We start from the raw sequence: 16,610 nt of genomic DNA on the forward strand, positions 1-16,610 counted from the left end.
TGATCTGCAGGAAATGGGGGTGGGGGGTGAGATTATGCTCTCTTTACCAGAATTTTAAGGGCTTGTCTACTTTGGACAATTTTTTGTTAGAAAGGTCCCCCGAGGATAGCATGATGCTGAGACTCTTAGCAATGAACTGTAATCTGTGGGAGAACCTAACAGCAAGTGTTGAATTCCCCTGCAGCGCCACCACAGGATAAACAAAGCATTACATAGTTCTATGTAATGTATGGACGTGCTGGGTCCTCCAGAGCGAAAGACGCTCTTTGTAGCGAATATCTAAGGGTACTGCTAGGTGGACCCCACCTCGATTAGCTCAGAATTCCCGAATAGGGTATTGAAAAATGTATTTTCTAAAGCAGACAACCCCTTACTTTACATTACCCACATACAGGTAAAAATCCCAAATAATAAATACGACATTTATGAACGAAGAATAAGATATAACCAGCGACTTACCGTCTGTTTGCTGTTGTCCAAGCTGTTTCTTGCGTTTGGCTTCAAGGACAGGATTTTCATACTGTGTTTTCCTGTTTATGTGACTGTGAAGGAAGACACAATGATGTCACTAATAGCTTCTATTGAAGGACAGGAATTAAGTCCATTGAGGCCGCTACACGCAGATGACGTGGATTGTCAGGATGTTTATCCAGTCACAAAGAAAAAAACAACAAATCTAAGAAACAACTTCAAGGTAAAAAAAACAAAACCAAAAAAAAACAACATCTGCTAAATTCATAATGCACACAGCCATATTATGGCTCTGTAAGGCTTCTTAGTGGGGCCGTAATACCACTGGGATTTTATCCTATAGAAAATGCAGTATTTCTGCTTTACACCATATGTTTATATGGAGGAACTTTTGTGTTTTTACTCCATGTGCCACCATATGAAAAAAAAATTGTGCCATGCTCTACCAAATGTCTAATCCATTAGGGTGACAAATTTCCCCTATAGAAGTCAATGGGGACTAAAAAAAATTGCATCAATGCACTCTTCTTTTTTTTTTTTTTTAAATAGAAACAGCGCCACTCTTCTCCAAAGGGTGTTTCTGGTATTGCAGCCCAGCCTCATTCACTTGAATAGATGAGAGCTGCAATAGTGGACACACTCAGGCCTTATTCACACGAACGTGTTTTACGTCCGTGAGACGCGCGTGAAAATCACGAGCGTCTCACGGACCTATGTTAGTCAATGGGGCCGTTCAGACAGTCCGTAAAACTCACGACATGTCCTATACTTGGTCGTTTTTCGCGCATCACGCACCCATTGAAGTCAATGGGTACGTGATAATCGCGCACGGCACACGGAAGCAATTCCGTGTGCTGCGCGTGATTCGCGCAACAGTAGTTAAAGAAATTAAGGAAAAATTAAAAGCACTTCCTTCATTTCTTTTTCTAAACTTCCAAACCGCGTGTCATAAGCATGGCATATGCGTGAAAATCAAGCGGCCACGCAGCACATACTGATGACACACGGAACTGCAACGCGCAAAACACACACGTTCGTGTGAATAAGGCCTCAATGTGGTGTTGTTTCTGGAAAATAAGCAGACCCTTTTTCCTAGTTCCCTTTAAGGGTCTTCTTTCTTTTTCAGTATCGTATAGTAAAATCTCCCATCATTATTCACGGATGTCAGACCATCAGGATTTTCAGATTAAGCTTCAGATTTCCAGCGCGGCATTAATAAAATTGTATTGTATATCCAACTTTGGTCAGCGGCTAAATCTCGTCTTTATAACATCTCCCTAAATAAAGTCACTTACAGGTGCCAGTCTATACAAGATGCAGTTTTAGGTGCCAATGACGATGACTTACTCTACATAGTAGACTCCATAAACAGGGTCTTCAATCTTCTCCCACCCAGAAGGCAATTCTAAAAATAAAAGAAGAAAGACGGTTTACACACGAACTATGAATATGAAACTCTAATCTATAACCATATGTTTAAATCTGGTTGAGAATCGCACATTTATAAGGACTGCCTAACAGTAGAGGTCAGGGAAAGCAAGCATTAGACAGGTTGGGTCTGAGATAAGCGGCATTGGTTAGTATAATTGCCGCTGATCTCTGTTGCTAGGGAAAACAAGTCAATTCAGCTAAGTCTAGCGGCCATGTTAATGGATGATTCAACCGGTCTATAGCTAGCTTAAAACTAGCTGATAAACTGGATGTATAATGGGAACAAAGGTATGGCCCCCTATCATAATGTGTATAAGAATGGTGAGATCTGATGTGTTATTATCAATGCTAGCATGATCTACTACAAGGGTCAGTAACCTTCGGCACACCAGCTGTTGTGTAACTACAACTACCATCATGCCCTGACAGCCAAAGGCTTTTTTATTCCAGCCAAAAAATGGCAAGGCATGCTGGGAATTGTAATTTCACAAAAGTTGGAGTGTTGAAGGTTGCGGACCTCTGATCTACTATTAACGAGTATGGATATGCTCATCCTGCCACCAAATCTTGGCAAAAGCCTCTGCGGTGGGTACAGGGACTAAGGCGAATATTTAATAAATAAGTTTTACATTTTTATTATTTTCGTTTTATCAAAGGAATTCCTTTGGAATAATAAGCATAGAGTTTGCACAAACAATATTGTGAACCATGAAAAGGTAATTGTCAGAAAACAGAACCTGTTAACCAATCTTTTCACAGGAGTGTAGTACCTTCTAGTACCCTGTAGGTGGCACCAGTCTTTACAAACAAGAAAGTGAAAAGATTTAGCAGTTTAACACAAGAAATACTCAGTTGACATAAGAGAATATTCGCACCCATGCAAAAGCATAAGGAGACCAATGCAGAAACGTCTTTGTAGCTTGCATTTTGACACCTAGATAATATATGCTCCAGCTATTTTTTTTTCATGGAAATTTAAACAACTGTTCACACATCGCGGATTTGACGCAGATCCCACCCTTTTGTATTGCAAAGGGTAAAATCTGCAATGAAAATCGGTGTTAAATCCGCAAAGTAAGGACTTACAGTCTCAAACAATTTCCATTAACTTTTTCTAGAATCAGAGACGTAACTTGATGCTCCTTGGCCCCAATGCAGAATCTGTACCAGGGCCTCTACCTGCCACTTATAACACTGGTGTCTTCTTATGTGGCAGATGCCTCAGACACCAGGTATGACTGCTACTTCTGCACCCCCTATAGCTACACCCCTGTCTACATTACAACTATTGACATGATAGCAAAACTGAGTAAGTGCCACCTTGATGCAATAATCCATGGACGCTGCATCATGGTCCCTTTAAATTAAACCCATTGTGCTAATCTGGGCACTACTATGGGACGCAAAACATGGCATGGCGTGCACAGAGCCTGTATGGTGGGAAAAAGTCCCTACCGGGCCACGTTACAGCCTCAGACACTCCGCGTGCCACCATATGGTGTCTCACATGGGCTCTGTATTCTCTCTTAGGCTGTGTTCACATCACCGTTTCTTCCCGCTGAGGGGTTCCGTCGGACGTTTCCGTCGGGTTAACCCCTCAGCGGAAAGTCAAACGGAAACCTCAGCTTCCGTTTCCCTCACCATTGAACTCAATGGTGACGGTAACCTAGCTAATGGTTTCCGTATGTCACCTTTGTGACAGAGTTCCGTAGTTTTGGACGGAATCAATAGCGCAGTCGACGGAAACCTCCGACGGAACCCCTCAACGGAAACGAACGGTGATGTGAACAGGCCCTTAGAATCATTTATTTTAGGTGAGAAAACCTCTATATTACAGCCTGGGATGGGCCATGGCACAATTGGATTCCCACAAAATTCCTGAGAAATGAAACCTCTATGTGCTGTATAATATCAGAGGCATATGGAGGTACAGTACGGGTCTACAGCTGACTATGGCGACTGTATTACAAGTCCAAATAGCACGGATCCCTAATACAGCTGTATGCGTGACTACTATCAGACTTTTCTAGTATTTGAGTTATTGACACAATTGTTTCAAAAAGTTCCTAAAAATAATATCAAATAGACCTCTACAATATTGCTGTGTGGGATTTAAACCCAAGCACCATATTGTACATAGGAGGAAAGTACAGAATACACATTGACACAGTAATAGCAGATTTCATCGACACTGCCATAAGGGTAGGAAATTGCGCAGTCTAAACTCCAGCACTACACAAAACACACACGGACTAATTAAAAGATGTTTTCATTGCCGTTTGGCTGCGGACCAGAGGCAAAACCCACTGACATATTTCCATAATCTGTTATTTAACGAGATGGGGTATTGGATACTTCATTAGAGCCAATTGAATACCATATAGGTGAACACTTCAATGGATGATTATTTTGGGAATTATTTTAATTTATACAGTGAAAAGATATATATATATAAAAATAATGTTGAAAATAAAAATTGTTAGGAATTAAGGAGGACCTGTCACCTCTCCTCACATCCCTGTGTTTGTAAATACTTGTATTCCCCGTGAAACAATTCTGTGGCCTCTTTTCGAACAGCTCTGCTTTGTGCCGTCCCTCTGTTATTCCTCCTGGAAATGTCTGAAAAATTGACACCTGTAACCATTCTCCTGGTCAATACGGTGTTTCTCTACACAGTCCAATCAGTGGTAACCATTATAGACTGACTGTGTAATGTAACGCCCAGTTTTCAGTTAATTTATACACTTCCAGGGGGAATAACAGAGGAACGGCACAATGTAGAGATCTAAGTAAAGATGCTCCAGCTTTATTTCTTGGGGAATGCAAGAGCTGGCAGGTCCACTTTAATTAAAGGGAACCTGTAATGTTGAAAATGTTGTCCGATCTGCGGGTAAGCATTTTATAGAGCAGGAGGAGCTTAGCAGATTAATATATGTGGGAAAAGATGAAGAATAACTTGTAATTATTTCACTTAAATCACTGTTCACTTGATGGAAATGCTTGTTCAGTGTGAGCTTAGGAGTCCAGTGGGCAGTCCTAAACTGTGATTGACAGCTATATCTGCATGCACACACATACAGGGAAGGCTGTCAATCAATCAGTGACTCCACCTACTGGACTCATAAGCCCACAGTGTACAGGCATTTAAGTCAATAAATTGAAAGTTATAGGGGGTGCAGAGGTTGAGGTTGCACATGGGCCTGAGGGACCCCAAAAGGTTCCTCTGCCCTACTGGAGGAGACCGAGAGTTTTGCTTTAATTGACGTGTGACAGCTGGGGGGCCCTGTTTCAGATTTTGTATTGGGGCCCAGGAGGGGTTACCCCTCTGTACACAAGGATAGCAACTAATGCAGAATGAAATTACTGGGCTGGCGTGAAGTCTAATAAAATTATCATTTACATCAATGATAAAATCAGCAATGCCGTATAACAGTCATGGGTATAGTTAGCGGTTTTTACAGTCAAGAAACAAATATAGCGGAGACACAGAAGATTCATTTGTTCGGGGTCACAGGTTGATTTATTTTTTTTGCACCTGTTTTGCCACAGACAGGAGGTGTATATAATAATCAGGCCAAACACATTGAGTATACGGAGCCCCTGAAGGGGACGTCATGAAGTGCCATTAGTCATGTTTAATTCTCTATTAGTTCCCTGAATATATCACTTCAGCTCCATCTAAATGAAGAGGGAAATATTAAAAAGCACATCCATAAGAAAATGTATGAAATAACCTTGGGATGACCTTGGGTCAAAAAAATAAAATAAAAATTAAACCGAGTTTAAAACACTTTTATAGTAACCATATTGTAAGGACCTCAAATTCTTAAGTTGGTGGCTTCTATGGTCAGTAAATCTGTGGAGCGCCTCTATACAATATGCCTCATTTATTAAGATTGTCTATCAGAAAAACTAGCCTTGTGGCCCATTGCAGCCACTCACAGTGCAGCTTATATTACTCCAGTGCAGTTTAAAGGGGTTTTCCGCTACCAAAAGTGACAGCATATGCCAATGGTTTGAGGACTGACAATTGGGACCTGGTTAATTTTTTGAATGAAGAGGCCGTAACGCTCCATGTCGCACCGCAGCTCTCTCTAAATTTTTCCAGGCACGGCGCCACTCCCACCCAGGCACTGTGTTGGTACTACAACTCAGCCCCACTCCTTTAAAAAAGGAAGAGGGGAAAGTTTCTGCAAAAAAAAAGCTGAAAGATAGAACCCTTCGCATATTGTGGTGGGTCTTTCCCACCTCCCCCCAACTTCCAGGGGCCTATTTTGAGAAAAAATTTTGCCCCCAGGTTCAATGTCTATAAAGTGGCAGTAAGTTATCCAATCCACAAGTTCCACTATCCCACTTTTCTTCCAAAAACTCTACATATAGGGTCATAGCAACAGTTTTATATAATAAAACATAATAAATAATGTGTGGACATAATGTTAGTGGGGGGTTTATACGAAACAGAAAGACTAGCGGCAGGCATGCAAGAATATAAAAGAGAATGAAGAAGAGTATTTTTTTTAAAAATCTTGGGGCCGGTCAGCTCTCCTGATATGTCAGTTTTACTAAATATTTGAAGCATCTTTTTTTTTAGACCACTGTGTAGTGCCGTTCTTCTGTTATTCCTCCTGGAATTGTATAAATAGACAACGGATGTTACAATTCCGCTTGTCAATCTTGTGAGTTTCTACGCAGTTTTACATGGTCAGCACTGATTGGACGTGTCAGACGGTCTACTAACATACCCAATTGACAGGGAGAATAGTAGCGACTAGGTGACAATTTATTCATACATTTCCAGGAAGAATAACAGAGTTTTATTAAAACAAGCTCCAGAATTATTATTTGAGGTGAATACAAATATTTACTAAGACAGGCTTGTCAGAAGAGCTGATGGGTCCTACTTAAGTGTTCCTAAATAGATTCTGATTGGTATGTCCCAAAATAAGTACAAAAATTTAAAAAAAAAGCAAAAAAAAAAAGCAATAGCAAATATAATCAATGTTAACTTAGAACGTGGGAATAAAAGATAGATGCATGGTCACATGATGCTTTTTGACCAATCACATGTAATGAAACTGTAAAGGCTGGCAATCCGGCAAATATAAAATAAATTTTTATCTCTCTTAAATCATAAACAGTAGCACATCATGTTGGCAGCTGTGAAAGGCAATAAAAATGAAGAGTGACATATTACCTAGTTCACTGTCCAGTTCCTCGGTGTGGACCCCTTCTTCTCCAAGGCAAGAGCAGTAAATGAGACAGAAAGATTAAAAGAAAATAAATTCAGATACCGACACCAAGTTGGAAATCCCCATTAAAATAAAAAATAAAAATACCTTAAGACCAATATTACAGGTTGATACGATCTAATCCGGTATACAAAGAAAGAATAATGTCATGAGAGTTACATGTTGACCCGGATTTCAGAAAAAAGTACTTTGTAGATCCAGAAAAAGGATTAATAAATTTTTTTTATTTGGACACAATTTACAAAATATAAAAGTCTGGGTCTGAAAAATACTGAAATTTACGTATAACGTATGCATTGTATACCAATAATTTACCTAGACATATACAATCAATAAGCCAGAACTTCATGACTATCTGTAATTGACCGAAAATTGTTTGCAAAATTTTTCAATCTTTTAAAATGTGGTAAAAAATGGCACCGATGATTCATATATAATCAGACAACCAGGCAAATTTAGGAAATAGAGATATTGGTTTTTGTATAGATTAAACGGTCTCAAATTAGAAAGTATCAACCTGTAAATAGAATAGAACAATCCGAGATGGTTGGTGACTAAAAGGAAAAAGAACTTCTGTGAACTAAACCCATCGTCAACAGCAGCGGTCTCCAACCTGAGGTTCTCCAGCTGGCGAACTTCAGGTTTGAGACCACTGGTCTACAGCATTATGTGACCTTGCATATTGCGCTAAAAGAAATGGGGCTGCCATAAAATAAACTGAATATTAAAGACCATATCTCAGGACCAGAGCTGTATTGGTCCTCCTCTAGTCACTAATTATACATAAACTCAAAATGGCCTGTTATGGTCTTACCTTTATACTGACTAATCCAACAAACTGAGAAACAATCAATACAGAGGAAGAATAATATGGACAAGGCCTCATGTCGGCAAACTTTGGCATGGGCCCACATGCTAATCAAGATTGCCCCATATTACTGACGTTCTATTACTGATTGTACAAACACACAATAGTCCAAACGGGCCAATATATTTCCCATATGATATTTGTCTGTTTTCACCTTCAAAAATGAGTGGTCAAGGGGAATTTTTTTTTTATCCAAAATGGTCTCCTAAAGGGTAACTAAACTTTTCAAAAAGCTTTGATCGGTGGGTGTCTGAGCACTGAGATAGTTCGAGTCTAATATTGAGCTCAGTCCTATTTTGTACAACTCTTGTTTATTCTCCTGTCTATGGTCCAATGTTCTAAAACGTTAGGATGTCTGTTTGAGTTCAGATAACATTTTGGCGGAAAAATTCCAAGTGTCTGTGTGCCAGGAATTATCTTGAAGGAACTGTCTTACCAAGACTAACCCTTTTTAAAACAAATTCTATTTCTCAAACCCTGGCAGTCCGTCGTTATCCCTGGAGGAAGCCATGTCTAGCCATCCATGTAATGTATGGACAAGCCGGGTCCGCAAGAGTGGGAGCCGCTCCTGTACAGTAGTTCTCCGCTCTAGCTTATAGAAGGTGGTCCCGTGTCCTTTATGACTTCAATATTCCTTAATAAGCAACCCCTTTAAATTGTGTGTGGAAAAATAGTCTGTATCTCATTTTTTGAATGAAAAACTGAAACGCGTGTCTTTTGTTCAGTTTCATATTTTTATTATACTGGAATTGTAACATGGGGAGCAATTTGAGAAAGCTAAATGAATACAGAACACGTTTGCTTTCTTACGTGTCACACGGGGTATACGCTGAGTAATTTAATAGACGTCTGTCATTGAGCGTTACAGAATTCGGCTACATTCACACGAACAAAGCCCACCTCGGACGTGAAAAACTGATGTTTTTAACATCCGAGGTGCATCCGTGCTGGACGCGTTGTCACAGATCCCCCATAGACTAGAGTCTATGGAGGGATGCATGACACACAGTAAAATAGGACATGTCCTATTTTTTCACGGACCCTTCACACGCTCAGTTGAAACAAGGGTCGTGTGAACGTCCCATTGAATACATGAGTCCGTGTGACGGCTGTTATTTCAACGGCCTCCACACGGACATGATACACGCACGTCTGAATGAGCTCTACAAAGTAAGGCTTGTCCAAGCAGACAGTTAGGGGCATAGCTATAGGGTGTGCAGAGTTACCCATTGCACCTTGGCCTTGGTGCATTGAAGGGCTGAGTCTCTTACATCACATACAAAGACACCAGTTCTATTAAAAAAAACACATTGTAGGTGCCCCTTTTGGGGCCCAGCAACTTCATGTTATACTTCTGGTTAAAGTAACTGGGATGAGTGGTGAAATGTTCTAAGGTTTTCCATAAGACACCCTGTTTATTTTGGTTCACAATTACTACATAGAAAATAACCTGGATAAAAAGACACCTCTACTTCTTGGTTGGACTAGTTTTCATACATGGGGCCCCATGTGTCCATGTATTCTCCCTTATAATATATGTGGAGTGTCTTCATCTGTTGCCAAATTTTTGCCCCCTCTTCTTCCTGCACCAAACCTAACCAAAATGGAACCTCCAGCATGAAGGACTAAAACTGGCCATAGACCTAGGATTACAAGAATGGCCACCAAGTCTATTGATGTTCTTATTAAAATTTTGGAAACTTGTCAAACAGACAAATAAATATACAACAAAATACATATATGTTATAGATGAAGTTTTAGGTCACATCTCATAGATATATAACACAATGAAGACTTTTAGGTCTTAACATTGAGTCCACACACATGCAAGACATAGCCAGAGATTATCTTAAACTTATGGCGGCACACCGTAATGGTCCATTATATCAACCCGTAGGCACTCTGTGCTGCCATAGTCTCCACTACAAGCCATGTTTCTAGGGGGGAAAAAGCTCCATAATAGATGCGTTCGAGCATGCCGTTCTTCCTTTATTTTTTAAGGATTTTGTATGAATTTGCAAGAAAAAAACATTGTGTGCCTCCGCATAAAATTGGACTTACGAAAATGTTGTATTGGCCCATAGATACATTTCTATGTGGGCCATATTACTATTCCATACAACGCAGATCAGTAGTACGGTTGTGTGCATGAGGCCAAAAGTCTAAGGGCCCATTCAACGACCGTCACATGGACTCATGTATTTCAATGGGGAGTTCACACGACCGTTATTTCAACTGAGCTTGTGAAGGGTCTGTGAAAAAATAGGACATGTCCTATTTTACTTCGTGTCATGCATCCCACCATAGACTCTAGTTTATGGGGGATCCGTGACAACGCGCCCTGCGCGGGTGCACCTTCGACGTGAAAAACTGCAGTTTTTCATCCGAAATTAGCTACACTCGTGTGAATGTAGCCTAACATTGCGATGGCTGCTTTCACACTAGCGTTCGGAAGATTCATTTTGTGGTCTATTATTTTTCCAAAAACGCAAATTAATCCCAACAAAGGGAAACATTCCCCCAATTTTTTCTTTAGGAACGTTTCCAGTCTTTCCTGTGCTGGCATTATGAACTGTCGGTCTCCGTGTTCCTACTATTAAACCAGATCGTAGACAACTAAAAGGATATAATCTAACCCCACTAAAAATACGTGAAACGCCAATTTAAATCTAAGAAAATTTCCAACACACAAATTTGCAAACTGCTGGAGTAATAAATATAAAAGACTAAGGCCTCATTCACACGACAGGGTCCGAGTGCCGGCCGGGAAAATCGGCCGTTTTTGGCCGATTTTCCCGGCCGGTTTGCATCCGATTTGCATCCGTTCCGATTCCGCTCCGGGCCGAGTTGCCGTTTTTACCGGCCGATTTGGACCCGATTTGCATCCGTTTTTTTCCCTGTCCGTTTTAAAATCGGATGAATTTCATTTAAATTTGTTGCCACACACAGCCCTTTGTAGATAATGCCACAGCCCCCCTGGTAGGTAATGCCACCCAGCCCCCTGTTGGTGATGTCACACAGCCCCCTGTAGGTAATGCCACCCAGCCCCCTGTAGGTGATGCCACCCAGCCCCCTGTAGGTGATGCCACCCAGCCCCCTGTAGGTGATGCCACCCAGCCCCCTGTAGGTGATGCCACCCAGCCCCCTGTAGGTAATGCCACCCAGCCCCCTGTAAGTAATGCCACCCAGCCCCCTGTAGGTAATGCCACCCACCAGCCCCCTGTAGGTGATGCCACCCACCCTGCCCCCTGTAGGTGATGCCACCCTGCCCCCTGTAGGTGATGCCACCCAGCCCCCTGTAGGTAATGCCACCCAGCCCCCTGTAGGTAATGCCACCCAGCCCCTGTAGGTAATGCCACCCAGCCCCCTGTAGGTGATGCCACCCAGCCCCCTGTAGGTGATGCCACCCAGCCCCCTGTAGGTGATGCCACACAGCCCCCTGTAGGTGATGCCACCCAGCCCCCTGTAGGTGATGCCACCCAGCCCCCTGTAGGTGATTCCACCCAGCCCCCTGTAGGTAATGCCACCCAGCCCCCTGTAGGTAATGCCACCCAGCCCCCTGTAGGTGATCCCACACAGCCCCCTGTAGGTTACACCCATCCCCCCCCCCCTTCCAGGAGAAGTCACTGACTTTAATGTCCATATATGGACAGTGTAGTCACTGACTTCTCCTGAAGAGGAATTCCCTGCCACAGGTCGGGAATTCCGCTTCAGAAGTGAGTGACGTCACTGTGTCCATATATGGACAGTGTAGTCACTCACTTCTCCTGTAGCGGCATCCCCGGCCATAGAGTCGGGGATTCCGCTGCAGAAGTGCGTGACTTCGCTGTGTCCATATATGGACAGTGTAGTCATGCACTTCTCCTGTAGCGGCATCCCCGGGCCATAGAGTCGGGGATTCTGCTGCAGAAGTACGTGACTTTGCTGTGTCCATATATGGACAGTGTAGTCATGCACTTCTCCTGTTGCGGCTTCCCCAGCCATAGAGTCGGGGATTCCGCTGCAGAAGTACGTGACTTTGCTGTGTCCATATATGGACAGTGTAGTCATGCACTTCTCCTGTAGCGGCATCCCGGGCCATAGAGTCGGGGATTCCGCTGCAGAAGTGCGTGACTTTGCTGTGTCCATATATGGACAGTGTAGTCACTCACTTCTCCTGTAGCGGCATCCCCGGCCATAGAGTCGGGGATTCCGCTGCAGAAGTGAGTGACTTCGCTGTGTTCATATCTGGACAGTGTAGTCACGCACTTCTCCTGTAGCGGAATCCCCAATCCCCGGCCGGGGATTGGGGATTCCGACTCCTACAGCGAGCAATAAAAGACCCTCCTCCTCCTCCTCACATGCACTCTGCACTGTGAGGAGGAGGAGAGAGAGTGCGCGAGCGACGGTAGACCCGGCCATCACTCGGGACACATTCCGGTGATGGCCGGGTATTACCCGGCCCCATAGACTTCTATGGGAGCCGGGCGGCCGGGCACCCGGCCGAAAATAGAGCATGTCCTATTTTTTGACGGCCGGTTTTCCCGGCCGTCAAAAAATCGGTCGTGTGAATAGCCCCATTAGGGGTCTATTATTCCTAATGCAGCCGGGTGCCGGCCGATTTATGAACGGCCGGCCCCCGGCCGGGAAACCCTGTCGTGTGAATCCCGCCTAAATGTCAAGTGGAAACAAAAAATACATTGTTGCTACCTTAAAACAATCAACAAGCTTCTGTTGATGGATCTGTTAGTTTTATTACTTAATGCACCTATTAGGTATATACAGTATATGATAATCAGAACACTTAATGTGTTAATTAGAATTAAATACCCATGTGTGAATAAGCCGAGTTATCCTTAGTACTAACAGAAGCCATTACGAAACCCCCAAAAAAAGCAGTAATAAGATCTGTCAACAGAAGCTAGCCTGCTTGATCACGAATTCCAAGCAACAATTTTTTTTCTATACTACAACAGTAAAAACCGAACTGAAAAGTAAGCGCAAACACCAAAAAAAGTACATGAAGATATAGAACAAAGGGGATACATTTTACATTGGCTGATTATATATCCAATGTAAATCAAAGGTGGGGCTTCACTTAAAAGGCATAATAATAATAAATCACCTATACATTACTATGGATTGCACAAATGATCTAAATCTTGGTTTTTTTTTATTTTTATTATAATGAATCCATTCTTAAAGAGGCTCTGTCACCAGATTTTGCAACCCCTATCTGCTATTGCAGCAGATAGGCGCTGCAATGTAGATTACAGTAACGTTTTTATTTTTTAAAAACGAGCATTTTTGGCCAAGCTATGACCATTTTTGTAGTTATGCAAATGAGGCTTGCAAAAGTCCAAGTGGGCGTGTTTAAAAGTAAAAGTCCAAGTGGGTGTGTATTATGTGCGTACATCGGGGCGTTTTTAATACTTTCACTAGCTGGGCGCTGTGAAGAGAAGTAACATCCTCTTCTCTTCAGAACGCCCAGCTTCTGACAGTGCAGATCTGTGATGTCACTCACAGGTCCTGCATCGTGACGGCCACATCGGCACCAGAGGCTACAGTTGATTCTGCAGCAGCATCAGCGTTTGCAGGTAAGATCGACTTACCTGCAAAAGCTGGGCGTTCTGAAGAGAAGAGGATGTTACTTCTCTTCAGAGCGCCCAGCTAGTAAAAGTATTAAAAACGCCCCGATGTACGCACATAATACACGCCCACTTGGACTTTTACTTTTAAACACACCCACTTAGACTTTTGCAAGGCTCATTTGCATAACTACAAAAATGGTCATAACTTGGCCAAAAATGCTCGTTTTTTAAAAATAAAAACGTTACTGTAATCTACATTGCAGCGCCTATCTGCTGCAATAGCAGATAGGGGTTGCAAAATCTGGTGACAGAGCCTCTTTAAATAATCATTAACTTCACATCATAAAGCTCCAAACACATAGTGACCATCTATTAATCCCACATAGCGCTCGGCCATATTTTACTACCCAGAGAACAAGGATTCCCAATATCATGACTTTATGATAATCTTCTCTTTTCATATCTCCTTACCATCATCTTCACATTCTTCTAGAGGCTTCTGCTGTTTGTTCAGGCACCGTGGGTCTAACCAAGACGTTGTTTTAGTGTTGTGGCTAATCGAGATAAAGAAAAAGAAAATATCCTTTTATTTCAAATTAAAAAAATTATGCTAAAAACACAAACATATTTCATCCAAAATCTTAATGAGGCTATAGAACTTGGAAGACGGCAAATAGCAAGAGGATAAGCGGCTCCCAAACAAATCTGGCACCACTTTTCTCAGGTGGAAACAAAACGGATAGAAAAATAATCCTAGTTTCCCCAGACAACATCCTACCGTCATCCTGGGGATACTGGGCTACATTAGGCTGGTGGGAATATGTTTTCTCTATACACAGATTTCGAATTGCTTTGCTTAAACCAGTAAGTGCACACCCAATGCAAAAAAAAAATTATAAAAACAACTAATAAAACAACGGCTTGCTCTCAGAGATCATAGAGGATTGATATACAGTAGTGATTAGTGCGAGTGCAGTACAACAAAAAGATAGACAGAGGGCGCCGGGTATCGCAAATCTACACATTAACACCATAAACACAGTATTCCCAATTCCACCCTCCCCCACTGCGTGCAGTTGTTAAGGGATTTGCTCAGCTTCCTGCTTCACCAAACAGTATTTGCACTGCACAGATGACTGGTTTGCTGTGTGTGAGGAATTAATATCTCCTTCTGAGACACAATATATTGTCAGATGGCCAGTTTGACTACATACCACTTCATGCACTAGCCGGATCTGCGGATCTTCAGATTTTCGTTGAGGTTCTGCATCATTTTTTGATTAGCACAAATGCGGAATGAGGAGACAAACACTGCAGAGCGAAATCTGCAAACCGTGAGCAAATCACGCACTGAAATATTAACACTGGAAGCTTTCAAGCCGATTTAGAGTGCATGTCCATCAGGAGCGAGCGGCAACAGGCTGCGGACTTGACGGAGCAGCGAAGTAGTCATGGGGAAACATATGCAGAATCCGTAGGATTTTTGCAGTGAATGGTTAAAGGGATTGTATCGGGGGAGGGAGACTGATCTGGGCCCCTGAGTCTTAAAGGTTTTAGGGCCATTACCAACCACCATAGCTATGATGCACATTGGATTAATAAATTGCAATGGAGGAACACTTGACATGTCAGAAGTTTTGATTGGTGGGGGTCCGAGCATTGAGACCCCCACACACGAGCGGCAGAAGCACTCGTGTGCGCGCTCAGCGGCTTCGTTCCTCTACGGCTTTTTTTGGAAAGCTGATGTATCAGAGTACGCTCATAGACTTTCTATTGAGCCCGTACTCCGATACATTGATTTCCGGGAAAAAGCCGAACAGCAACGAAGCGGCTGAGCGCTCACACGAGCACTTCTGCCGTTTCGTTTTAGCGATTGGTGGGGGTCGCCGTGCTCAGACCCCCACTAATCAAAACTTCTGACATTTCCCCCGTTAAGGATTGCTTCAACTTGCCAAGATGCTTTAGATCCCCCTGTAGCTATGGGCCCTCGGATAATATCCGTATGGTTAGTCCACCCCCCGGTTTGTATACTTTTATACAGGAAAAAAAGGAGATACAAGTCCTCGAGTTATCCTTGGTCAAGTCTAGCTATACCTGTTTTTGGAAAACAATGGGTGACAGCCAGTATTGTCACCATTACCATTCCCACAGGGTTGTCACCCATCAACAAAGAGTTTGACTGATCCACCAGAGTACTTGAAGACCTTTTGGTGAACCCAGACCCAATATTTGGTCCCAGATACAAAGACAACCCTTTTTGAGAGTGACTTGGGGGCAATTACTTGCCACTAGGGTCTATTTCCTAGGAATTGTATCACAAATAATCTCTTAGACCTTATGAATGATATCACTGGTGTGTGCAATGAGAACAACAAGGAATGCAATAAAATAAATCAAAAACATCGAGAGGGCCTAAGGAACCCACTGGGCAGAAACGGCATAAATAGGACAAGAAAGATTATACTTACTCTATAAAATAGACTTCACCATTCTCTGTGTAGGCCATCTCCCAGTTTTCAGGCAGAGGTCCAAGGCGTTCCTCGTCAGCTGGAGGTAGGTATTGAGGCAACTTCTGAGATGCTTCCGTGATGCTGGGAAAACTAGGAAGGATTCGAGCGAGTGGTGCGGCTGGTTCTTGTGTGTTGTAGGCTGGGTTTTCGTCTTGTTCACTAGAGTCTGCTGCCATTATAAGAAGAAAGGTGAGGATTCAGCATGGTCCGTGGAGAGCACACATATTAAAAAATAAATAAAATCAAAGCATGAGGTCATCCTAGGACTGAGCTTTTCATTGAGACAAGTTTGTTTGTAGAGTCAGACCGGAGTAACACATACATGTGAACTACTTCTACACCGAGTCGTAAGGGGAGATTACTACAACATTGACACAGTACATCATCATTTTCCGACACAGTGCACAGCTGCGACATCCACCACCTCCAAACCCTGTTACGATTGTGGGAGAAAAGAAGCCCCTGAAACCAAAACTCTGAAGTGGATTCCTTTGGATTAACAATCTCATAA

The 16,610-nt window shown here is 42.6% G+C and overlaps 1 protein-coding gene across 7 annotated transcripts in view; it reads right to left on the minus strand.

The window, feature by feature from the left end:
• The window catches only part of MAGI1 (membrane associated guanylate kinase, WW and PDZ domain containing 1), a 381,212-nt gene that overhangs the window by 65,679 nt on the left and 298,923 nt on the right, over nt 1-16,610 (minus strand). For 4 of the 7 annotated variants that reach the window (XM_075834000.1, XM_075834001.1, XM_075833997.1 and 1 more), the window contains 5 exons: nt 16,058-16,268; nt 14,061-14,143; nt 7,097-7,135; nt 1,819-1,876; nt 460-542 (listed from right to left, as the gene is read on the minus strand). In XM_075834000.1, coding sequence (XP_075690115.1) covers nt 460-542; nt 1,819-1,876; nt 7,097-7,135; nt 14,061-14,143; nt 16,058-16,268 — 474 coding nt within the window. The remainder of the gene's footprint in view (nt 1-459; nt 543-1,818; nt 1,877-7,096; nt 7,136-14,060; nt 14,144-16,057; nt 16,269-16,610) is intronic. The other 3 variants (XM_075833998.1, XM_075834003.1, XM_075833999.1) reach the window with 2 other exon arrangements.

This window comes from Rhinoderma darwinii, chromosome 7 (genome assembly GCF_050947455.1).
Source record: "Rhinoderma darwinii isolate aRhiDar2 chromosome 7, aRhiDar2.hap1, whole genome shotgun sequence".
NCBI lineage: Eukaryota > Metazoa > Chordata > Amphibia > Anura > Rhinodermatidae > Rhinoderma > Rhinoderma darwinii.